Genomic DNA, 25,482 nt, shown 5'->3' with positions numbered 1-25,482 from the left:
AGCAGTGGGGCTGGATGAAAGGGGCTTGGGTCCACGGGGGAGCAGAGGCGCTGCTGCTGGTGCTGTCCCCCTGGAGCTCCGGGACCAGGCTGCGTGAAGTATTCTGGTGCAGGAGAACGGCAGACACCATCCCTAGGCTTCTCTGGTCTGAGAAACTCTGAGGGCACATCTCCATTGCACAGAGGCTTCTCCTCAAACAAAGGCAAATTACTTCTGCCTCAGGCCCAGGTGTGTGAGCAAAACAACCAGCCCAGCTGAAGAATGACTTCAGGCCAGGGTAAAGCCCACCATTGATTGAAGGCAAAAGAATTCAGTAGTTCCAACTCCTGCCTTTGGGCAAAGGGAGAAGGCCTCCCAACCAAGGTCACAGAAATTCCAGAGAGAGCAACCAGCACCTCCTACTGGCCAGCCAGAGAAACTGCACTCAGTAAAGCCTTCAGCAATCTCAAGCCCAGGTGAACCAGCCCCCCCCCACTCAAGGTCTTAGCATAATGAAGAAGGCCAGCGGAAAGGTGGATCCATAGAAAAATTCCTGGAAGGGAAAGACCCCAACTCAGAGAGACCTGGAACCTCTGAGGACAATACAATCTGGTCTCCAGCACAGAAAGACTTCCTTGAAGAAATAAGGAAGGAGCTTAAAAATTTGGGAGAGACAATTAATACCTTGGAAAGTACAACTGGACAAAGACAAAAGGAGAATAAATCTCTCAGATCATCAATAGGGCAATTACAAAATGAAAATAATTCTCTCAGATCCTCAAACGAGCAAATGCAAAAAAGAAATTAATTCCCTCAAAGCATCAATTGGTCAAATGGAAAGCTCTTTCAAAAGTAGAATTGACCAATTGTAAAAGCAGTTGCAAAAGGTTAATGAAGAAAACTCCTCCCCGAAAAAAAGAATGGAGTCTACAGAAACTAATGACTCCATGAGACAGCAAGAGTCAGTTAAACAAAATCAAAAAATAGAACAAATAGAAGCAAATGTAAAAATACCTCATCAACAAAACCACTGACCTCGAGAATAGATCGAGGAGGGGCAACCTGAAAATTATAGGACTTCCTGAAAACATTGAAGAGGAAAAAAGCCTGTACTTAATATTACAGGATCTAGTGATGGAAAAATGCCCTGATATCATGGAATTGGAGGGCAAAGTAGCTATTGAAAGAGTACATCGATCTCCACCAGAAAAAGATCCTAAAATGAAAACACCAAGGAATGTTGTGGCCAAACTCCAGAACTATCAGATAAAAGAGAAAATCCTGCAAGCAGCCAGAAAGTAACAATTTAAATATCAAGGAGCCACAGTAAGGATCACGCAGGACCTGCTTGCATCAACTTTAAGGGATTGAAGGGCCTGGAATGAGATATTTCGAAGAGCACGGGAGCTTGGAATGCAGCCAAGAATCTACTTTCCTGCAAAGCTGAGCCTTCTCTTCCAGGGAAAAAAGATGGACATTTAACGAAATGGAAGAATTCCAAAAATTTCTGATGAAAAGACCAGAGCTAAACAGAAAATTTGGACATCAAATAGGAGGTTCAAGAGGCACATGAAAAGGTAAAAAAAAAAAGGGGGGGTGGCGGTAAAAGAAAAAAATGCAATCCAGTAACTTGAAATTGGCTAAACCCCAGCATGGGGGTAAAAAAAAAAAAAGATTCTCATAAACCTTGAGAAATGTAACTCTAACAGAGAGAATACACCTAGCCAGAAATTATAGACATTCATGACCTATCCATGAGACTACTATCCAATGGGATGTAACTGGCTTTAACCCCGCTGGGGAGAAATACTCTAATAGCTCTCAGGAATTTTGACTCTACTTGACAGAATGTACAGAACTAGAAGGGACAGACACTCAGAATTTTCTATGTCCTAGACAGAAGGGACTAAAAAAACAAAAAACACTACTGCCCTAAAAAGGGGGACAGGAAAGAGACGGGAGGAGGGAGGGGATTGAATGGGGTAAATGTCATTACACTAAGAGGTACAAAAAACCTAAGGTAATAGTGGGGAAGAAGGGAGCAGAGGAGAAACACCTGAATCTTCTTCTCAACAGATTTTGCTTAAAGTCAACCTACACATACTCAGTTAACTTGTAAAACATCTAACCTTTCAAGTATTAAAAGGGGAAAAGGGGAGGGGGACAGAGAAAAGAAAGGTGAATGGGGGAAATAAGGGGAAATAACAAAAGGACGGGAAGGGAAAAGGGAAAAAGGGAAAGGGGAAAGAAAGGGGAAGGTGTGATATAGGAGGGCAAAAACACTGAAGGGGGTGGTTTTCAGAAACAAAAGACTGGGGAATATGGATAAAAGGGGGGAAAGGGGGAAAAATACAAACAGAGGGAAGATAGCACAGAGGGCAATAAAGAATTAGTAATCATAACCTTGAATGTGAATAGGATGAACTCTCCCTTAAAATGTAAGCGAATAGCAGAATGGATTAAAAACCAGAATCCTACAATATGTTGTTTACAAGAAACTCATTTGAAGCAAAGAGATACATATAGAGTAAAGGTAAAAGGTTGGAGCAAAACATATTTTGCTTCAGCTGAAGTAAAAAAAGCAGGGGTAGCAATCCTTATCTCAGACAAAGCAGCAGCAAAAATAGATAGCAGTAAAAGAGATAAGGAAGGAAACTTTATCCTCCTAAAAGGTACCATAGACAATAAAGTCATTTCAATATTGAATATATATGCATCCAGTGGGACAGCACCCAAATTCTTAGAGGAGAAGCTGAAAGAATTACAGGAAGACATAGACAGAAAAACTCTACAAGTGGGAGACCTCAACCTCCCACTATCAGATCTAGATAAATGGAATCATAAAACAAACAAGAAAGAAATTAGGGAGGTAAATAGATTGTTAGAAAAAATTAGATATGGTAGACTTATGGAGGAAACTGAATGGGGATAGGAAGGAATATACCTTTTTCTCTGCAGTACATGAAACTTATACAAAAATTGACTATGTACTAGGACACAAAAACCTAATGATCAACTGCAGAAAGGCAGAAATGGTGAATACATCTTTCTCAGATCACAATGCAATAAAAGTTATATGCAATACTGGGCTAAGGAGATACAGACCCAGAACAAATTGGAAACTGAATAACCTCATTTTAAAAAATGAGTGGACCAAAAAACAAATTATAGAAAGAATTAACCATTTTATCCTAGATAAAGATAATAATGAAACAACATACCAAAACCTATGGGATTCATTCAAAGCAACTCTCAGGGGATATATTATAGCTCTAAATGCTTACATGAATAAATTGGAGAAAGAGGAAATCAATGAACTAAATATGCAACTAAAAAAATTAGAGTAAGAACAAATCAAAAATCCCCAATTAAGTACCAAATTAGAAATTCTAAAAATTAAAGGAGAAATTAATAAAATTGAAAGCAAAAAAATTAATTAATTAATTAATTATTTAATTCGTATTTAATTAATTAATTAATGGAAAATTAATAAATAAAACCAAAAGTTGGTATTAAGAAAAAAACCAATAAAATTGATAAACCTCTGGTCAATTTGATTAAAAAAAATAAAGAAGAAAACCAAATTGCTAGTATCATAAAAGAGAAAGGTGAACTCACCACCAATGAGCAGGAAATTAAAGTAATAATTCGAAGCTATTTTGCCCAACTTTATGCCAATAAATTTGATAATCTAAGTGAAATGGATGAATATTTACAAAAACATAAGTTGTCCAGGTTAAATGAAAACCAGATTAAATACCTAAACAACCCTATCTCAGAAATAGAAATTCAGCAAACCATTACTCAACTCCCTAAAAAAAAATTTCCAGGGCCCAATGGATTCACAAGTGAATTCTACCAAACATTTAAGGAACAGTTGGTTTCAATTTTATATAAACTCTTTGGAAAAATAAGGAAAGGTGGAACTCTGCCTAACTCTTTCTATGAAACCAATATGGTACTGTTACCTAAACCAGGAAGATTTAAAACACGGAAAGAAAACAATAGACCTATCTCCCTGATGAATATAGATGCAAAAATCCTAAATAAAATCTTAGCAAAACGATTACAAGTCATCACTAGGATAATACATTATGATCAAGTAGGATTTATTCCAGGAATACAGGGATGGTTCAATATAAGGAAAACTGTTAGTATACTCAATTATATCAACAACAAACCCATCAGAAATCATATGATCATATCAATAGATGCTGAAAAAGCTTTTGACAAAATACAGCATCCATTCCTATTAAAAAACACTAGAGAGTGTAGGAATAAATGGTCTGTTCCTTAAAATAATTAGCAGTATCTATCTGAAACCATCAACAAGCATTGTATTCAATGGGGAGAGGCTAGAGCCATTCCCAATAAGATCAGGGGTGAAACAAGGGTTCCCATTATCACCACTACTATTCAATATTTTATTAGAAATGTTAGCATCAGCAATTAGAGAAGAAAAAGAAATTAAAGGAATTAGAATTGGGAAGGAAGAAACAAAACTCTCACTCTTTGCAGATGATATGATGGTCTACCTAGAGAATCCCAAGAAATCATCTAAAAAACTACTGGAAACAATTAGCAATTTTAGCAAAGTTGCAGGTTATAAAATAAACCCTCATAAATCCTCAACTTTTCTATATATGTATAGCAAGAAACAGTAGGAAGAGCTAGAAAGAGAAATCCCATTCAAAGTAACCTCAGGCAATATAAAATATTTGGGAGTCTATTTGCCAAGACAGACTCACAGTCTTTTTGAAAACAATTATAAAACACTACTCACGCAAATTAAATCAGATTTAAATAACTGGGCAAATATCAACTGCTCATGGATAGGTAGAGCTAATATAATAAAAATGACAATTCTACCAAAACTAAACTATCTGTTTAGTGCCCTACCAATCAAAATTCCAAAAAATTACTTCAACGAGTTAGAAAAAATTGTAAGTAAATTCATATGGAGAAATAAAAAGTCTAGAATTGCCAGGAGCTTAATGGAAAAAGTGCAAAAGAAGGAGGCTTAGCCCTACCCGATCTAAAATTATATTATAATAATATTATAATAAAAAAAACAGATAGCTTATTGTCTGATCTTGTTAACTCTTAGACTTCTCTTTAAGGATATGATTTCTCTCTCATCACACCCAATTTGGATCAAGGTACAACATGGAAACAAAGTAAAGACTGACAGAGTGCTCTCTATGGGGGGGAGGGGGGAGGGAAGCAAGATTGGGGGGGAAAATGTAAAACTCAAATAATATCTTTAATAAAAAATAAATTTAAATTTAAAAAAAAAAGAAAAAAAAAAGAAATTCAACAAGCCATTATTGAACTCCCTAAAAAAAATCTCCAGGGCCTGATGGATTCACAAGTGAATTCTACCAAACATTTAAGGAACAATTGGTTCCAATTCTATATAAAGTCTTTGGAAAATAGGGAAAGATGGAACTCTGCCTAACTCTTTCTATGAAACCAATATGGTGCTGTTACCTAAACCAGGAAGAGTTAAAACAGAGAAAGAAAATTATAGACCTATTTCCCTGATGAATATAGATGCAAAATGCAGGTTATAAAATAAACCCTCATAAATCCTCAACTTCTCTTTATATATCTAGCAAGATACAGCAGGAAGAGAAATCCCATTCAAAGTAACCTCAGACAATATAAAATACTTGGGAGTCTATTTGCCAAGACAGACTCACAATCTTTTTGAAAACAATTATAAAACATTTCTCACACAAATTAAATCAGATTTAAATAACTGAGTAAATATCAATTGCTCATGGATAGGTAGAGCTAATATAATAAAAATGACAATTCTACCAAAACTAAACTATCTGTTTAGTGCCCTACCAATCAAAATTCCAAAAAATTACTTCAACGAGTTAGAAAAAATTTTAAGTAAATTCATATGGAGAAATAAAAAGTCTAGAATTGCCAGGAGCTTAATGAAAAAAGTGCAAAAGAAGGTGGCTTAGCCCTACCCGACCTAAAATTATATTATAAAGCATCAGTCATCAAAACTGTTTGGTATTGGATAAGAAATAAAGTGGTGGACCAGTGGAATAGACTAGGTGTAAAAGCAGGAGATGATTACAGTAATCTGCTGCTTGATAAATCCAAAGAGTCCGGCCATTGGGATAAAAACTCCCTCTTTGATAAAAACTGCTGGGATAATTGGAAGTTAGCATGGAAGAAACTTAGATTAGACCAACACCTCACACCCTTTACCAAGATAAGATTCAAATGGTTACAGGACATAGACATAAAAAACATTACTATAAGCAAATTAGAAGATCAAGGACTAGTCTACCTGTCAGATCTATGGAAAGGGGAGCAGTTTATGACTAAGGAAGAGTTGGAGAATATCACCAAAAACCAATTAGATGATTTTGATTACATTAAATTGCACAGATAAAACCAATGTAACCAAGATCAAAAGAAATGTAGTAAATTGGGAAACAATACTTACAACTAATGATTCTGACAAAGGACTCATTTCTAAAATATACAGAGAACTGAGTCATATTTTTAAAACAAAAAGCCATTTCCCAATTGACAAATGGTCAAAGGATATGCAAAGGCAATTTACAGTTGAGGAGATCAAAGCAATCCATAGCCATATGAAAAAATGCTCTAAATCATTAATTATTAGAGAAATGCAAATTAATGCTTCCCTGAGGTACCACCTCACACCTCCCTGATTGGCCAGTATGACCAGGAAACTTAATGATCATTGTTGGAATGGTTGTGGGAAATCTGGGACACTATTACACTGCTGATGGAGCTGTGAACTCATCCAACCCTTCTGGAGAGCTATTTGGAACTATGTCCAAAGGGCAACAAAAATGTGCATACCCTTTGACCCAGCAATACCTCTACTGGGTCTATACCCTGAAGAGATGAGGAAAAAGGGTAAAAACATTACTTGTACAAAAATATTTATAGCAGCCCTGTTTGTGGTGGCAAAGAATTGGAAATCAAGTAAATGTCCTTCAATTGGGGAATGGCTTAGTAAACTGTGGTATATGTATGTCATGGAACACTATTGTTCTATTAGAAACCAGGAGGGACGGGATTTCAGGGAAGCCTGGAGGGATTTGCATGAACTGATGCTGAGTGAGATGAGCAGAACCAGAAAAACACTGTGGACCCTAACAGCAACATGGGAGTGATGTTCAACCTTGAAGGACTCACTCATTCCATCAGTGCAACAATCAGGAACAATTTGGGGCTGTCTGCAAAGGAGAGTACCATCTGTATCCAGATAAGGAGCTGTGGAGTTTGAACAAAGTGCAAGGACTATTCCCTTTAATTTAGAAAATCAGAAATTTAGAAAATTTAGAAATTAAGAAAAACAGATATCTTATTGTCTGATCTTGTCACCTCTTAGACTTCTCTTCTTTTGATCAAGGTACAACACGGAAACAAAGTAAAAACTGACAGAGTGCTTTCTGTGGGGGGGGAGGGAAGCAAGATGGGGGGGGAAATTGTAAAACTCAAATAATATCTTTAATAAAAATTAATTAAAAAAAGAAAGTACAGTGACAGAAAAAAGTACAGTTACAAAATGCAGATATCCACAAGGAAAGAGTTCATAGGTAAATAAGCCAGTAGGCTCCCAGCAAGTCGATAGACGAGTCAGACACATGTATTCTGCAAGCTTTTATGTCCAGAGTAGAACCTTAGCTCCTCCTCAGAAAATCCAAGGAAACTTTTACAAAAATGATCTAGGAAGTATCAATGACCAGTGTGCACAGCAGCAATCAGATCTGGGACAACACAGGCTTCCGGGGTTCCACTCCAAATTTCCTAGCATTCTTTGTTGAGATGCCCTGGAAAGGTACAATGTTCTGAACTTCAAAGTACAGGGATGGAAGGAAGTCACACTATTCCTGGGAAGTAGGGATCAGCTCAAGATCCTAAGTGACCAAGGATGAGAACAAACAGGGATGACCAACCTCCACAAAAATGCAGCAGGAAATAGAGCCTGGCCTTGGTACAGACTCCCAAATCTGGAGTTAAGAAGATATCAAATGATACAAAAAATTCATAAGACATACATAATTAAGAGAATTATTCCTTAATAACAGTAGAGAAGATAAGAGGGGAAATGGTTTTCTGCAGGAACCACATGAATGCCTAGAAAAATGAAAGATAGAAATAATAAAATAAAAACTCTAGAAGAAATAACTTGAAAAAGAAATAGTAGCTCAGAAGAGAAAGATTGTTCTCATCTTTTGTCATTCAACTGATGGACAGAGAAGTGATGCTCTCAATATGTACTGGATAAAATATACATTTTTGGATGTGGTCAGTGTTGGAATTTATTTTATTTGAATATTTATTATAAGATTTTTTTTCATAATTAGGGTTCATGGGGTGGCTAGGTGGCACAGTGGATAGAGCACTGGCCCTGGAGTCAGGAATACCTGAGTTCAAATCCAGCCTCAGACACTTAATAATTACCTAGCTGTGTGGCCTTGGGCAAGCCACTTAACCCCATTGCCTTGCAAAAACCTTAAAAAAAACACATAATTAAAGCTCAGGGTTTCCTGCTTTTCTTTCCCACAACAGGGATTAGTTTTTTCTAATGGGCAACAAAGCTGACACTAGATTCTAATTGTTTCTTGTCTCCCCTGACAGTAAGCTGAATTTGCTCTCTTTGGATATTGCCTATCCAAGAATACATGAAAAAAAGAAAATGGGTAGGCACATGTCCTCTTAGCAGCCTGCCTGGATTTGTGACCCAGGTCACAAATTTGGTAATCCTGAACACAGTGGCTAGTATTCATCTTTCCCTGTCATAGTGCCCTGATTTGGGTCTGGAAGTACCCTGGTATAGTTTGGGACCTTTTCTTGTCCTGGTTTGCAGTCTCTCTCTACGTACCATGGAGTACCTAGCATAAAACATTCTATCTGTAAGGCAGAATCAACATGGTGTAAAAATAGAAAGCAGCACAAAAAGGAACACACACATCCCAAAATGCTCCAAGCATCCAGAAAAGTCATAAGACTGAACTCTGATAGGAAATTAATTTTTTTTAATTTATTTTTATTAATGATATTATTTGAGTTTTACAATTTTCCCCCCAATCTTGCTTCCCTCCCCCCACCCCCCCCATGGAAAGCACTCTGTCAGTCTTTACTTTGTTTCCATGTTGTACCTTGATCCAATTTGGGTGTGATGAGAGAGAAATCTGATAGGAAATTTAAAAGAAATAGTGAGTAGTTTTTCTAGCCCAAGTTGGTAAAATAAGACAGAAAGGTATGCCACTGGGTTTACAATGGTGCAGAACACACTCCATGGTACCCGGAGAGAGGCCATATCAGGGTACCATGAGAGGGAAAGATGAATACTAGCCATTATGTTCAGGACTACCAAGTTCTGGGTCACAAATGCAGAGCAGGCTGCTAAGAAGATATGTTCTCCACCACCACCACATTCCTTTTTCCAATATTTTTAGTCTATAGGCAATATAGAAAGAGAACAAATTCAGAACCAAGCTGACATATGCGGCTCAGACCCCATGAGCAGAATGGGGAGTCAAATCCAACTTCCAGCCCCAGTCTGAAACTGGTAGGAAGTCCAAACCAAAGAGGAAATTAAATTCTATAACTCTGAAATAGTAGAACTTGCTGGTTGACTGATAGTTGATGAGTTCAACAGCAATCTACTCATAATCAGATCCAAATCTAGGTCAGAAACTGGCAGAACTCAGATCGGGGGACTAGAAATCCGACTTTGCCCTGGATCAAATAACTTTGGGATTGTTGAAAGCTTTTATGTCCCAAGCTTGAAATTTCCCTAAGGTCTTGAAACAACAAAATACCTTATTTCCTCATGAATAAGATGCTCTCATGTATATGACACATTTTGGGGATCCAAAATTTTTTAAAAATGCATTGTGTAAAGTTATTAAACTCAAGTTTTATTCACCATAAAGTTCATACAACTCCTCCTCACTGTCAAAACTCCCACCCATTAGCTCATCCTCATCTGTGTTTGAAGATGAATCACTTGTCTCAGGAGAGGCTCTGACTGCTCGCCTGCCTGAGCTCTGGTCTGTGGTTGACCACAAGCACTCCCTAGGCAATCTGGTGTGTGTGGACGCATGCTTAGTCCATTCTGTTTCATGAACCTGAAACACCAATTGTGTCCTTCTCTGAAATCAGTAACTTTTTATTCATCAGCAATTCTTGTCTCCTGCTGAACCATCTTTGTGGTCACAGGAATTCCAGTGGCCCTTTTCTCTTCAATCCATCTCTCCCTTTCCCTCTCTAACTCAGTCCACTAGACTGATTTGCCTTTCATGGCCTTCTGCCCTGGTATTTTCAGTAGGGTTTCTTCTTCCCATAGCCAGTCTTGAAATGTTTTCTCAGTTGGAGGAAGACCAGCATGATTTCCATTCACTTTTGCAAAATGGATTACTTTTCACTTGAATTTAGCACTAGATAAAAATCTTTTCCAAGCTATTTCTGGGCAAAATGTAATCTAATATACCAACAACAAAAGCAAAACAATGAGTGCAAAGACAACAAGCATGGAAAAAAGTGAGAAATACAAGTAAAAACCAACCACTGTAAAAGATGCTCCCATTTTTAGAACCTAAATTTTTCTTTTTTTTGTTCTTTTTTTAAGGTTTTTGCAAGGCTATGGGGTTAAAGTGTCTTGCCCAAGGCCACACAGCTAGGTAATTATTAATTATTAAGCTAGATGATTATTAATTATTGAGTGTCTTGATTTGAAGTGTCTAAGTGTCTAAGATTTGAACTCAGGTACTCCTGACTGTAGGGCTGGTACTTTATCCACTGCATCACGTAGCCACCCCAGAACACAACTTTCTCAAAAAAGGATGCATCTTATACATGGGGAAATATGGTACTCAATATCTCAAGAACTCAAAAACAGAACTTTTGTTCAGAAGTACAAAGAGAAAGCTTCCCTCTAGAAATATACAGCCCTGACATCAAGTCAAGAAGGCTGAAAGAATGAAAAACAACAAAAAAATTTTTTCCCAATAAAAACTATTAGGGTGTTGAAGACACAGACCCAAAGAAGAGAATGAATCCAAAATCTTTATAAGCAAAACATTAAAAAACAGTATGACTTTGACACAAATTCAACTAGAATCTAAGACACATGAAATAAAAGTTTTAAGAGTATTTAAAACTGTTTTTGACAATGAAATGAGGCTAATAGGAAAAAAAGGAAAGCAAATAGAAACTGTGGGAGAAATAATTAGAACAGGAATAAACAGCTAGGATGTAAAAGGTACAAAGTGCTGACCAAGCAAAAACTCTCTGAAAGTTAGAATGGAGTAAACAGAACTGAAATTACAAGATTATACATATACACATATATATGTATGTATATATGTATATATATGTACAATGTTTTTATGTATTATATATGTGTGTTTGTATGTATATTTAAAGTAAAAAAATTGAAAGGTATTTCATAGCAAAAATAGCAGACCTGGAAAACAGATTTCAGAAAAGACATTTTAAGAATCATTGAATTTGAGCTCTTGATGCAAAAAAGGAGATATATTATAAGAAATAATTTTTAATATTACCCATGTGGATTCAGTACACTTCTAACTTTTGAATGTGTGAAGATCATATGTACCAGCACATCCCAATCTTCTGAAAACTGTCTCATTATCATATGGACTAACATAGAACAGGTACATATATAGAAGCTAACTGCCACTGTTTCCTTGCTGCCTATCCTTTCTATATTAGGATCAAGTAAACCTGCTCTGTTACTCTTCAATGACCTCTTTTTCCACTAAATCAAACCTGAACTAAAAATCTGACAGTAAAAAAGGCTTTAACATTTGGCATATTTGACAATTAAGATGAGATGACTTCGGAGTGACTCACATCATAGTGAAATTCTGGCAAGGGCATCACAAATATGGAGGATGGGTTGATCAGATGGTCAGACACCACAAGATGGTAGCAAAAGACCTTCTACAGCATACATGATCTATCCTCTCGGTGGGAGAGGGATCACTCTTCCATTCACAACATTTAGTTCAGTGAGTACTAGAGAAAGATGGCAAAGAAGGTAAAGAAAACATGCTCTGATTATTTCTACCATCTTACAGAAATTGAACTGTCAGCATAATAAAACAATATACTGGTATTAATGAACACTAATGCATAGTTCTTCCAGTAGTAGTTTTTTTTTATTTTGGGGGGGTCAACTTTACCATTGTGATAGGTATTATGCGGTACTTCAAAATTGTTTTAATTTGCATTTTCTAATTATTAGAGATTTAGAACATTTTTACATGTCTATTGGTAACTCAGATTTCTTTCTCTGAATACTACCTATTTATAACCTTTCTTCAGAGAATTGTTCTTATTATTATAAGAGTGGCTAGGTGATGCAGTGGACAGAGCACTGCTTCTGAAGTCAGGAAGACCTGAGTTCAAATTCATTCTGAGTCACTTACTAGCTATGTAACCCTGGGCCAGTCACAAGTCTTTTTACCTCAATTTCCTCATCTGTAAAAATAAGCTGGAAAAGAAAATGGCAAATCATTCCTGTATCTTTGCCAAGAAAATTCCAAATGTGGTTATGAAGCATCAGGCACAACCAAACAATCTATAAGAACATTTGAGTCAGTTCCCTTAGAAATCTTAATATGCTATCCCCATCCAGAGGAAGAAACAAAACAAAATAAAATCCTTCAGAATCTGATGAACACTACATTCTTTTTAAAATTTTCTCTTATGTGCTTCTTTCCCTTAATCCCAATTCCTCATAACAAAAATAAGTAATTTGTAAACATGTTTAACACAAATGTGTATTAACTTCACTGTTCACCAATGAGGTGGGAAGGATGAAAGGAAATTTTGTAACTTAAAAATATATATATGCTTAGGGACAAATGTTGAAAAACTTTCATAACATGTATTTGGAAAAATAAAAAGTCAATAAAAAATCTTTATAAGAGATTTGCAAAACTCATTCAAAATTTCCTTATTTTCTTATTTTAGCTTCATTTGTTTGTGCAAAAAAAAACTTTTTAAAATTTATTCATAATGGGGTATCTAAGTGGTGCAGTAGATAAAGCATGGGGCCCTGGAGTCAGGAGTATGAGTTCAAATCAGACACTTAATAATTACCTAGCTGTGTGGTCTTGGGCAAGCCACTTAACCCCATTGCCTTGCAAAATCCTAAAGAAAAAAAATTTATTCATAGATCTGATGTAATTTCTTCCTTTCTCCTCTAATTTGTTTAATATGTCACCCTTTACGCCCAAATCATGTATCCATTTAGAGCATGTTTTAATCTAAGTGTTGATCTATTCCTAGTTTCTGCCAGACTGCATTACTCTTTTCTGACGTTTTGTTGAATAATACATTCTTATCCAGGAGTTGGGATCTTTGGGTTTAATCAAACACTAGGCTATTATATTTAATTTGCTTCTGGTTACTATGTACCTAATATGTTGCCTAATAACCACTCTATTTCCTACCCAGTACCAAATTGCTTTGATGATTATGTCTTTGTAATATAATTTCAAATCTGCTACTGTGAGGTACTGTTCCCACTTTGAAAAAAATAATGAATCCCTTTTGTATTCTTGACCTTTCATTACTTCAGATGAGCTATTTTTTAGCCATATCAAGCAACAATTTGGTAGTTTGGTTGGCATGGCACTGAACAAGTAAATTAGGTAATGTTGTTATTTACTAATTACTACAACATATGAATGGGCAATCAATATTTCCCTTAAAAAACAAATTAGTAGAACAAGGAATGGTTCATCTGTCACACCTTTAGAGAAAGGAGGAATTTATGACCAAACAAGATGCAAAATTGACAATTTTGATATATTAAATTTAAAAGTTCTTTCACAAACAAAATCAACGTAATCATGATTAGATGGAAAGCAGAAAACTGGGAAAGTTTTTACATAAAATGTCTGATTAAGGTCTCATTTCTCAAATATAAAAATAATGACTATTTCTTCATTTAATTGAATGTCTTTATGTTTTGTATCTGTGTTCCTCCGAGTAAGACTGAGCTGAAGCATTTCATATATTCTGAATTTATTTTTTTAGTTGTTTTTTTTTTTATTTTGCAAGGCAAATGGGGTTAAGTGGCTTGCCCAAGGCCACACAGCTAGGTAATTATTAAGTGTCTGAGGTCGGATTTGAACCCAGGTACTCTAGACTCCAGGGCCAGTGCTCTATCCACTGCACCACCTAGCTGTCCCCTGAACTTATTTTAAATGGTATTTCCCTATTCCTTTCTGCTGGTACTTTACAGAAATAATGATTGATATGAATTTATTTTATATGCTGAAACTGATGGAATTGAAAATTATCTTAAATAGTTTTTTAGTTGTCCTATGGCACAATGGAAAGAGCACTGGCTTTGGAGTCAGGAGGATGGGAGTCCAAACCCAGCCTCAGATCTAGTTGTGTGACCTCAGGCAAGTCATTTAACCCTGATTGCCTTGCATCCAGGGCCATCTCCAGTGGTCCTGATTCATATCTGGCCAGCAGATCCATATGGCTCTGGAGGAAAAAGTGAGACTGGTAATTTTGCACAGCCCCCTTCCCACATTCAAATCTAATTTGTGTGCTTGTCATGATATCACCTCCCTGATGTCATGGTGTTCTTTGAGAATGAAGGACAAACATTATTATTATGTCTCTCTATGTTTGTCTAAGAAAATTATTATATCATCTGCAAATAGTCCCATTTTCATTTCCTCTTTATGCTTGTTCCTTTAATTTTTTTTATCTTATTGCTATATCTAGTTTTCTGGTCATTGATTTGTATATTGAGGAATGGTGATAAAGAACATCATTCCTTTACTCTGGATCTTAGTATAGCTTTTCTCAATTAAATTGGCTGTTGGGTTTAGATAAAACACTTTTATAGGTTAAAGGAAAGTTCTATTTAATCCTTCATATTCTATGAATAGGTGTTCTAACTTGTAAAGTTTTTCTGCAACTATTGATATAATTATATATTTTTGTTGTTGTTTTAGTCAATTGCTTATATACATGGTATGAAAGCAGTTTGATAATAGCACAAAATCTTTGCAATAAATTGCTAAAGTTTCCTTCCTAGTATTTTAAGATTCTTGTACCAAAATTTTTCCTAAGAAAAATGGACCATAGTTTTCTTTCTCTGTTTTGTTTCTTTCTAGTTTAAACACCAAGGCCATATTTGTGTCTTAAAAGGAATTTTGTAAGACTTCCTATTTTTCTGAGGTTTTTTTTAAGCCATTTATGTAGTTTCATTGATTATTCTTCAAATGTTGGGTAGAATTTGTTTGAAAATTTATGTAGTCCTAGGTATTTTTCCTTTGGGAGTTCATTTACTTGTTGTATACTATCTTTTCTATGATAGTTAAATTCCCTATTCCCAGTCTGTTATTCTGGCAATTAATATTTTTGCAAATATTTGTGCATTTCCTTTAGATTGTCCATTTAACTGGCATTCAGTTGCGCAAAAAAGTTTCTAATAATTCATCTTTCTTCTGCATAGGTTATTAATTCACCTTTTTCATTTTTCTCTTCAATGTTTTCAGGAAGGCCTATAATTCTCAGGTTGTCCCTCAATCTATTTTCAAGGTCAGTGGTTGTGCTGATGAGGTATTTTACATTTTCTTCTATTTTGTTCGATTTTTTGGTTTTGTTTAACAGACTTGCTGTCTCATGAAGTCATTAGTTTCCACAGACTCCATTCTTTTTTTTTTTTAGAGAAAAATTTTCTTCATTTACCTTTTGCAACTCCTTTTCCAATTGGTCGATTCTATTTTTGTAAGAGTATTCCATTTGACCAATTGAGGTTTTGAGAGAATTGTTTTCTTGTTGCAAGGTGTTAATTTTCTCTCCCAAATTTTTCAAATGATTTTTAAACTCCTTCCTTATTTCTTCAAGGAAGTCTTTCTGTGCTGAAGACCAATTCATATTTTCCTCAGAGGTTCTAGGTCTCTCTGAGTTAGTGTAGTTTCCTTCCAAGAATTTTTCTATGGACCCTTCTTTGCGCTGGCCTTTCTTCATTATCCTAAGACCTTGTGTTGGGGGAGGGGCTGGTTCACAGAGGCTTGGTGTTGGGATCCCTAGAGGCTTTGCTCACTGAGAGCAATGTCCCCAGCTGGCCAGTAGGGAGTGCTAGAGGTTTTGCTCACTGAGTGTAATATCTCCAGTCAGCCAGTGGGAGTGCTGGTTGCTTTCTCTGGAGTGTCTGTGACCTTAATTGAGGACCTCACCCTTGGTCTAGAGGGAGTAGTTGAAGGGGTTGAATACTTTTATCTTTGATCAAGGGTGGCCTCTACCCTGGGGTGAGGTCATCACTCTCCTTATTCACAACTGAGGTGGTTCTGCTGCTCTGCCTTAGCCTGGGGCGGAAGGTGGGTTGTGATTGTGTTTGTTCTGGGAAGAGGCTTCAGCTGAAATGGAGGCATGGACTCTGAGTTCCTCCAGACCAGAGAAGCCCAGGGATTGATGTCTGGAACTCTTTATCCAGCCCTGCCCACAAGCTCCAGACAGTCAGTGCCGCAACCAATGCCTCTGCTCCCTAGTTGGCCTGAGGCCCCATGGCTGACCAGGATCTAGCCCTTCAGCTGATCAAGCTAGTCCAGTTCTCAGGCCCTCAGGCTTCTGGGCTCCTGTCCAGCCAATCAGGCTAATCCGAGGCCCATCCAGGTTCCCAGGCTCTTACCAGTCCATGCTCCTGGCAGAGTCCACCCTCCAAGCACAGACTCACCCAGAAGACACATCCTGAGGTGGATGTTCTTCTCCTGGCCTTTCTTTCTGGGTGTTGTAGATCAGATTTCTGTTAAGAAATTTTCATATTTTATAATTCTTTCATATTCTACATAAGGAAAGATCAGGAGAGCTTTAGCAGTGTGCCTATCTTCTCTATGTCATCTTGGCCAGAAGTCCCACCTTTTTAATTTTTGATACAGGAAATGGGGGACTTCTGTTTGAAAAAAATCATGTTAGCTAACTGATTATACATTTTATACCATCTCCTAGTTTTATTTACTTAATTTTTGTTTTAATTTTTTCTGATTTTCAAAATTTCTATTATTTACAGATTTTGAATTTATTGATTTTCTAAGGATATTTTAGATGCATGCCAAATTCATTGTCAGTCCTTTTTCTCTTTTATTTAGGAATATATTTAGAGAGATAAATTTTCCATATATATACTAATTTGATTGCATCCTTAGAATTTTAGCATGTTATCTCATCATTCATTATCTTTAAAGAAATTATATTTCTATTATTTGTTCTTTGACCCACACATTCTTTTATAGGATGAGATCAAATGTTCATGTGGAATGATCAGTCTTAGCAAGGAATAACATTTTTATCAGAGGGAGGGGAAATAGATGGGAGAGGTTTGTGAGATGACAAGAATGTGAAAAGTAATTTATCACATCAAATAGCTTTGATTTATGAAAGCAAACATTCTCAGGTCTGGGGCTAAGGGAATTTATTAAGATGAGGTATAGAAGATTTGAGTAAGGAAGAGGTTTTGAGTAATTTCTTTGAGAAAAGAAAGACAGAATCGGTTATGAAATAAAATGTTGCCTTGCTGCAATAAGGTTAGATAATATGAATGTGTAATGTTCCCAGGCAACATGGTTACAAGATTTCTGCTAGCAATGTTTAACAGGTCCTGAGTAGACTCAAAGGAAGAAAAAAACAAGGGCTGGGGTTTGGCAAGAATCAAGTGGTAGTAAGAGAAGTATACTAGAGATTGAAGAGGGAAAAACTGAAATCACAAGGATAATAGCCTTGAGAAAGTGCTGAGAGATGTAGGAATTGGAAGTCTTAATGAAAATGAAATATAGGTTTAGTAGTGGGTAGGTATAGGGGCTCTTGAAAAATGAGTGATTATTTTCAGATAAGCAAATGTCAAAATTTCTAATTAAGGAAACATTTATGTAAATATTAAAGTTTCTTAGTATAAAGGCAGGAGCTGAGGATGAAAGAACTATGGTGAACTAGGTGAACTCCTTGAGAAAGGAGCAATGATTTGGAGGACTGAGTGTAATTGGTGCAATGGATAGAATGCTGGGCCTAGAGTCAGAAAGAGTGAGTTCAAATTTGACCTCAAGACACATACATACATACATACATACATACATAGAGGTGGAGGAGGGAGAGACAAGGGACAATGAAAGATAGTGCAGCTAGAAAGGACAGCTGGGAATGCATAGCTAGTTAAGGGATGAACTAAGATCAATGAGATGGAAGAAATATGACAAGGTAGTCTAGGATGAAAGAGTTTGTTCACTATGAAATGGGAATTCCAAAGGACACAGTAAAAAGAATGGACAAAATTGAAATGGGACATTGGTTGAGTAGAGTTGAGATGTGAGATTTGAATGTGGGTACTGGGATATTTTTCTCTTAAATGAAAATAATAATCATTAGTACAGGAATGGAGAAAAAGAGAAGGCATGGGAATAATTAGTATCTGATGAATAATTAAATTCAGCCTCCAAAGCTATATCAGATGGGTGAGGTTGAGGTTGTGTTCAGCCTGGCTTTTAAGTATCACTCCTGTTCTTCTTAAGGAAATGACAGAAGGAACAGGCTTGTAAAGGGCTGGAGGGGTGGAGAACCAAATGGCTCCCTTGTTTGTTAGATGGTATTGGTCAAAGGTCCAGAGCCTGAATTTCCCATTTCGGTATTTGAGGCAGTCGTTCCTCTTACTTTCTTAAAATTTGAATTTTAGAGAAAGCGAATTTTTTGCTGATCCAATGATTTTTTATTTGCTAGATTAGTTTTGTATTATTTTAAAAATTAATATTGGGAGATTTTATTTTCTATTCTTAAGACCTAATAAAGAAGGCCATATTTTTAAAAACTTTTTCCATTGTCACATTGGAGGCTTTTCCTTTTCTCCTCTTCCTGATTTAATCACAAAATGTATATTTAACAAAGTGGTGACATTTATGTAACTATATAATTATATATTTATTATATATTATGCATATATTTACTATATTATATATATATATTTATGTAATTATGTAACACATTAATTCCCACATAAAGACCACATAGATATTCAGGAGGAAAAAGTTGAATTTATTTGCAAGATAATATACAATTTAATTTTGCATCTTTTAAAAATGATATAAAATGTAAGATACAAGAATGGTTACATTTAAATAAAACTAAGCATCAAAAAAAACAGAAATTTTTTTTTAAAAATTACAGATAACTTTAAGAAATTGACCCAATTGACTGCTATCTTGGGGTATCAGATATGGTTTGGAAATTTTGAAGAATATTTGTTAAGTGTAATGCAAGGAAGAAGAAATTTTAACATGAAATGAATATAATATTTGTCATGACTTTTAATTCTATATTATACGATAGTGTCCTAATCACTCAAAGTCCTCAGAATCAGGGTTATTCAGGAAGGAAGGGGATAAAGAGGAAGTTTATATATAAGATTTCATTTAACTATATGAATTTGGTTTAAAACAATTAACTCTTCTCTTTCACAAATTCAGCACCATTTATAATATATATTTTTATTATTCTGAACTTGGCAAACACCAGGAAATAAGAATTTCCATATACAAAGAAAAACAAGGGGAAAAAGTACATGAAACCATTAATCTCCATTAAAAACAGCTTGTTTTTTTTAGGTATAAAATACATTCAGCATGTTAGTACCAAAGCTGTCCTGCTTGCTTGCATTTCTCTGGGAACTTCCACTTTCAAAAACCACTTTATCAATATTCCTATCGTTATTACACTCCATCCCAATCTTTTTTTAAAAAAAATTTCCTTTCACATAATGAGCATGGTCAAGAAAAAAACACATGCTGATCATTTCTGAAAATTAATGTAGTCCTCATTCTTCATCTTTTGTTCATCAGCTCTTTGAAAGCAAGTTTCATCATCAGTCTTCTGGGGTGATGGCTGATGAGTCCTTCAAAGTAGAGTTTCTTCTCAATTTTTGGTCTTTGTATAAATCATTTTCCTGGTTCTACTCAGCTCACTCTGCATCAGTTCATAAAAGTGAGTACACTTATTTTTTCTGAATTAGTTTCATCACATTAAATCACAATAACATTCCATTACATAATTTTATAACCAATTTGTTTAGTCATTATCCATCTGATGGTTACATCTAGTTTTTAACTTTGTTATAGCAAAAATGCTGCTATAAAGTCCTTTGTACATATAGCTCCTTTCCCTCTTTAGTGTTTACACTTAACTAGTAGTGGTATTACTGGGAGAACAATATGTATACTTTAGAGATTTGGGGCTTATAATTCTAAAATACTTTCCAGAATAGCTATAAAGGTTGATAGCTCTATCAATGTTATTTTGGTATGACAGTTCTCCTATTTCCCTTCAATAATCATCATTTTTTTATTGTTTTATCATTTTTGCTGATCTAAAGCAGCACCATTTATTTGGAAAATTCTAAAAGACACCAGTGTCACACATTCTATCAACATAAATATCAGTTAAATCTAGAGTATTTCAGATATTCAGTTATCTGATATCAACAATCATCCAAATAATCAAATATTGATATAATAGTTTAAGGCTTCAAAAGTCAAATCATATTAACACAGAGGTATATATTAAAAAAACTACATGAAAACACTATAATTAAAGTAACATATCCCTGATTTTCCCCCAGGTGCCTTCAGTTTCTACATGAGTACTCAAAATGCACACAAAGAGACAATACAGATAGGAAACCTAATACCCATCTCCCCTTTGTAGAAGGAAGAATCTGTGAAATTTCTAAATAGATGGGTGAGAGTGGGGGTAAGGTGGAATCCTAGGGGCAGCAGAGAGGTAAACTCAGAAGAATTGAGTAGAGAAAACAAAGCTATTCCTATTCAAATGACCACTACTTGAAACTGAAGTGGATCTGCACTCAAAAGGAAGTTAATCATTCACTTCTAGCCACTACACAATGCTACTGAAAAAGAAAAATGCAAATTAACAAATGTCTCTGAGAAAGCTATCAGGCTTCATGTGAATGTACTGCTGGGGTACTCTCACATTATTCTCATCCAGAAAAGTTCAACAGTCCTTCCCTGAATTGTGTTTCATTTCAAGTCAATTAGCAGCTGAGTGGTTCTAATCAATATCTTTAGTTAAACGTATACTGTTGTGTGTTATACAAAACCTAGATTATTAGAAAATATTACTGTGCAACAATCAATGATTTTCTCAATTATGGACATATACCATATGGTAATGAATCATTCCTGTTTGATTCACAAATTTCCACATTCCAAAATATATTTGGCATTCATATCAGACAATTCAGAAACACTTAAAACTTTAGGTACATTGTGTTTACAGTAAGAAACCAGAAAAATAGTTACTGTAGCCTGCACAGAACTGTGAACAGTAAAAAAGACAGGTGAATGTACTCATTAATAAAAAATTAAAGAAGCTCTGAATTATTCTAAAGATAAATAACATACAGAAAATCCACCCCTTGGTTAACTTGCTGAACATTTTCAAAGAAGGAAGACTTACAGATCACCTGTTTGCCTGTAAGAAACAATAAAAGAAAAAATATCAGATCAAAATAAAAAATTCAATATATTTTCTGCTTGGTTTTTGACTATTGAAACTTTTTTGACATCTAGTGAGAGTGGTCCAGACTACAATTTGAACTGATTCACAGTGAATTTCCTTTGAAAAAACCTCCTTCTACCAACATAGACCCATCAAATCAAGTCAACAAGCATTTATTAAGCAATTATTTAAAGCATTATACTAAGTAATGAGGTTACAAAGAAAGCCAATAAAAAATTCTACCTCTCAAGGTCCTCAGAGTCTAATGGGAGAGACAACATGTAAACAATTATGTACAAACAAGATATGTGTAGGTTAACTGGCAATAACCAACAGAGAGGATGAATTAGCATTTAAGGGGAATTAGAAAAGACTTCTAATAAACAACAAAATTTAAAACAAGAAATTCAGGAAGCAGAAACAAAAAGGAAGAGAATTCTAGGCAGAGGTGACAACCATGTCCAGAATGGAGGTTATCATATCCTGTGTGAAGAATAGTTAAGGGGACAGTGTCACTGGATCATAGAGTATATGAATGGAGGCAGGGAGCAAGAAAGGTGTATGAAGACTGAAAGAGGGTTGTCTATAACCACCAAAAGACTTTATATTTGGTCCTGGAAGTCGTTCACTGAATGGGTGAGAAAGGATGACTTGTGTTTTTTTTTAAGATTTTATTTATTTTCAGTTTTACAATTTTTCCCCTAATCTTATTTCCCTCCCCCCACCCCGCACAGAAGGCAATTTTCCAGTCTTTTCATTGTTTCCATGGTTTACATTGATCCAAATTGAATGTGATGAGAGAGAAATCATATCCTTAAGAAAGAAACATAAAGTATAAGAGCAAGATCAGACAATGATATCAGGTTTTTTTCCTAAATTAAAGTTAATAGTCCTTGGTCTTTGTCAAACTCCACAGTTGTTTCTCTGGATACAGATGGTATTCTCCATTGCAGACAGCCCCAAATTGTCCCTGATTGTTGTATTGATGGAATGAGTGAAGATGACTTGTGTTTTAGGAAAATAAATTGGATAGCTAAGTTGAACAGGAAGAGGAAAGAGATTTGAGGCAGAGAGAACCAGAAACCAATTGCAATAGTCCAGAAATGGTGATAAGGACTGGCACCAGGATAATAGTGGTGTCAGGAGAGAAGGAAATACATACAATAGATTTTATGAACATAGAATCACTAAGTTTTGGCAGTAAACTGAGTATGTGGGGATGATGGAGAATTGAGGTTGATTCTATCTTGTATATCTGATTGATTTCTCAAAAGTTATAAAGAGAGAAGGGTTTGTAATGAAATATAATGAATTTAATTTGGTGTATTTTGAGTTTAAAATATAAGCAGTTGGAAATGTGAGACTGGAGGTCCTGGGAGAGGTTAGGACTGGATAAATAGATCTGAGGATCATCATCATCATCATCATACCTAATTAATTTCCATGCTTCAGTATACTAAGCACTTTACATTACAATCTCATTTAATTCTAACAACAATCCTGGGGTGTAGGTGCTATGATTATCCCCATTAATACAGATGAGGAAACTGACTTAAATAAAGGTTAAGTGACTTGCCCAGAGTCACACAACTAGTAAATGTCTGATGTCACATTTGAATTCAGGTCTTCTTGACTCTAGGTTCAGCACTCTATTCACTGTTATCAACTGGCTACCCAGAATCATCTTCACAAAAATGATAATTGGGCTGCTGAAATCAAGTAAAATGATATCTGTCCTTTGTTCTTGAAAAAGACTGACATCAAAGAGATGATGCCATGACAAGCACATGGAATGGATTTGAGTGAGGGGATGCTGTGCTAAGTCACCAGCCTCACTTTCTCCTCCAGAGATACCTGGATCCAATGGTCAGATATGAGCCAGGTCAACTAAAGATATCCCTGGATTTGAGGTAATCAGGGTTAAAGTCACATAGCTAATAAGTGTCTGAGACCAAATTTAAACTCAGATCCTCCTGACTTCAGGGCTGATGCTCTACCAATTGTGCTTTCTAACTGTTCCTAAATTTTTATCAAGTGAAATTGAATAGAGGGAAAAGAAGAAATTCACCAGTAAATTGTGTCCGAGGTAGGATTTGATCCTAAGTTTTGATTACTTTGGAGATGATTCTTTAGCTACAATATCACTTTTTTTAATCATAAAAAGAACTACAATGAAACATAATGGAAACTTAAAAAGATGACACAGTTATCAAAATGTAGTTACAAATTATTTTTATTCACTCTCAGTACCAAACCATGTCTACCAAAACTTCCTGGTTTTCTGTTAGATCAAAATTTTCAGTTGGAAGTTGGGAAAATGTATTATTATTTCCATTAGTAATCTTAGGGATCCTTCCACTTGTTGAAATGATAGATACCGGGGTCTCAAGAATTATGACATCTGGAACACTATTGTTCTATTAGAAACCAGGAGGGATGGGAATTCCAGGAGAAATTTGCATGAACTGATGTTGAGTGAGATGAGCAGAATCAGAAAAACACTGTACACCCTAACAGCAACCTTGATGATCAACCTTGATGATCAACCTTGATGGAGTCACTCACTCCATCAGTGCAACAATCAGGGACAATTTGGGGCTGTCAGCAATGGAGAATACCATCTGTATCCAGAGAAACAACTGTGGAGTTGGACCAAGGACTATTATCTTAAATTTAGAAAAAAAAACTTATCTTATTGTCTGATCTTGCTATCTCTTATACTTTATGTTTCTTCCTTAAGGATATGATTTCTCTCTCATCACACTCAATTTGGATCAATGTATACCATGGAAACAATGTAAAGACTGACAAATTGCCTTCTGTGGGGGGGTGGGGGGGAGGGAAGTAAGATTGGGGGAAAATTGTAAAACTCAAAATAAATAAAATATTTTATAAAAAAAATTAAAATTTCTAAATGCTAATTCAAAAAAAAAGAATTATGACATCTACTTGGGATAACCTCCAAGCAAAGAATCTAGAAATATGGTATAATTAACTACTTATGAGCAATGATCACGATTCCTTTGACTAGAACTTTTTCCTACTCTTAGAACCAGGGAATAGTCAAGTAAAATATCCTGGGACTATGACTAAAGTGAGTTGATATCAAATGGATGTGGTATCGAGGAAGACAAGGTATTAAGTATGCCAGAACATACCAAAACCTATAGGAGATTCCCAAGTGGCACCAGGATCATAGCTAAATGGATGCTATTGGCATGTTTCATTCTATTAATCCATTCATTTATCATAACCATGATTGTCATCATATTCTACATCACCACTACAATCAGAATCAACATTCCCCCAGTCATATTTAGTGCTACTCAGTAATAAATGAAAGATGATGACATAAAATATATTAATCTAGATAGTGAATATGGCTTTCAACTTAAAAACTTCAGGCATGGCTAGCATAATTGAATGGTTTACCTAACTTATGGGATACCCTAAATTTCACTTGACTTTTCACAAGTACCAGTTGAGCACTTCACCTTTGCCATAAGCCTAACCATTTTCTCATCTTAATTGGCATTACTTTGCAACTTTTACCAATACCTATTCCCCTGCCTTACTCAAAATAATTCAAAACTTAAAAATTATATTGTCTAGAACTAGGAGAGATCTTAGACATAATCTAATCCAAACAAATTTCTTTTTCCATTTCATTCTATTACTAATCATTATCTCACTATAAAAAAATTGAGTGATGAAAAATGCCATAAAGGAAAATAGTTCTACAATTGGAAGAAAAGCAATAGAAATGCCTGACCATTCATAGGATTAAAAAAAAAGGAATAAATGAAAAAACTTAAAAGTTTGAAGATATTTACTCACAAGAATATATGACACAAGTAATAAAGTAATATTCTAATAAAAGAAAGCAAAAAAGTTATTTCTGTTAAGAGTATCATCACCCTTCTTGGTCATTCA

The 25,482-nt window shown here is 35.4% G+C and overlaps 1 protein-coding gene across 5 annotated transcripts in view; it reads right to left on the bottom strand.

Moving 5' to 3' along the window:
• The window catches only part of TMPRSS2 (transmembrane serine protease 2), a 204,249-nt gene that overhangs the window by 61,658 nt on the left and 117,109 nt on the right, over nucleotides 1-25,482 (bottom strand). For 4 of the 5 annotated variants that reach the window (XM_074213842.1, XM_074213843.1, XM_074213844.1 and 1 more), the window contains one exon: nucleotides 19,059-21,522. The exons of the other annotated variant lie outside the window; for it this stretch is intronic. In XM_074213842.1, coding sequence (XP_074069943.1) covers nucleotides 21,511-21,522 — 12 coding nt within the window. In that variant the 3' untranslated portion in view covers nucleotides 19,059-21,510. Of the gene's footprint in view, nucleotides 1-19,058; nucleotides 21,523-25,482 lie in introns of those variants that run through there. 5 annotated transcript variants of the gene reach the window in all.

This window comes from Macrotis lagotis, chromosome 1 (genome assembly GCF_037893015.1).
Source record: "Macrotis lagotis isolate mMagLag1 chromosome 1, bilby.v1.9.chrom.fasta, whole genome shotgun sequence".
NCBI lineage: Eukaryota > Metazoa > Chordata > Mammalia > Peramelemorphia > Peramelidae > Macrotis > Macrotis lagotis.
This window is presented reverse-complemented; position numbering and strand designations above follow the sequence as displayed.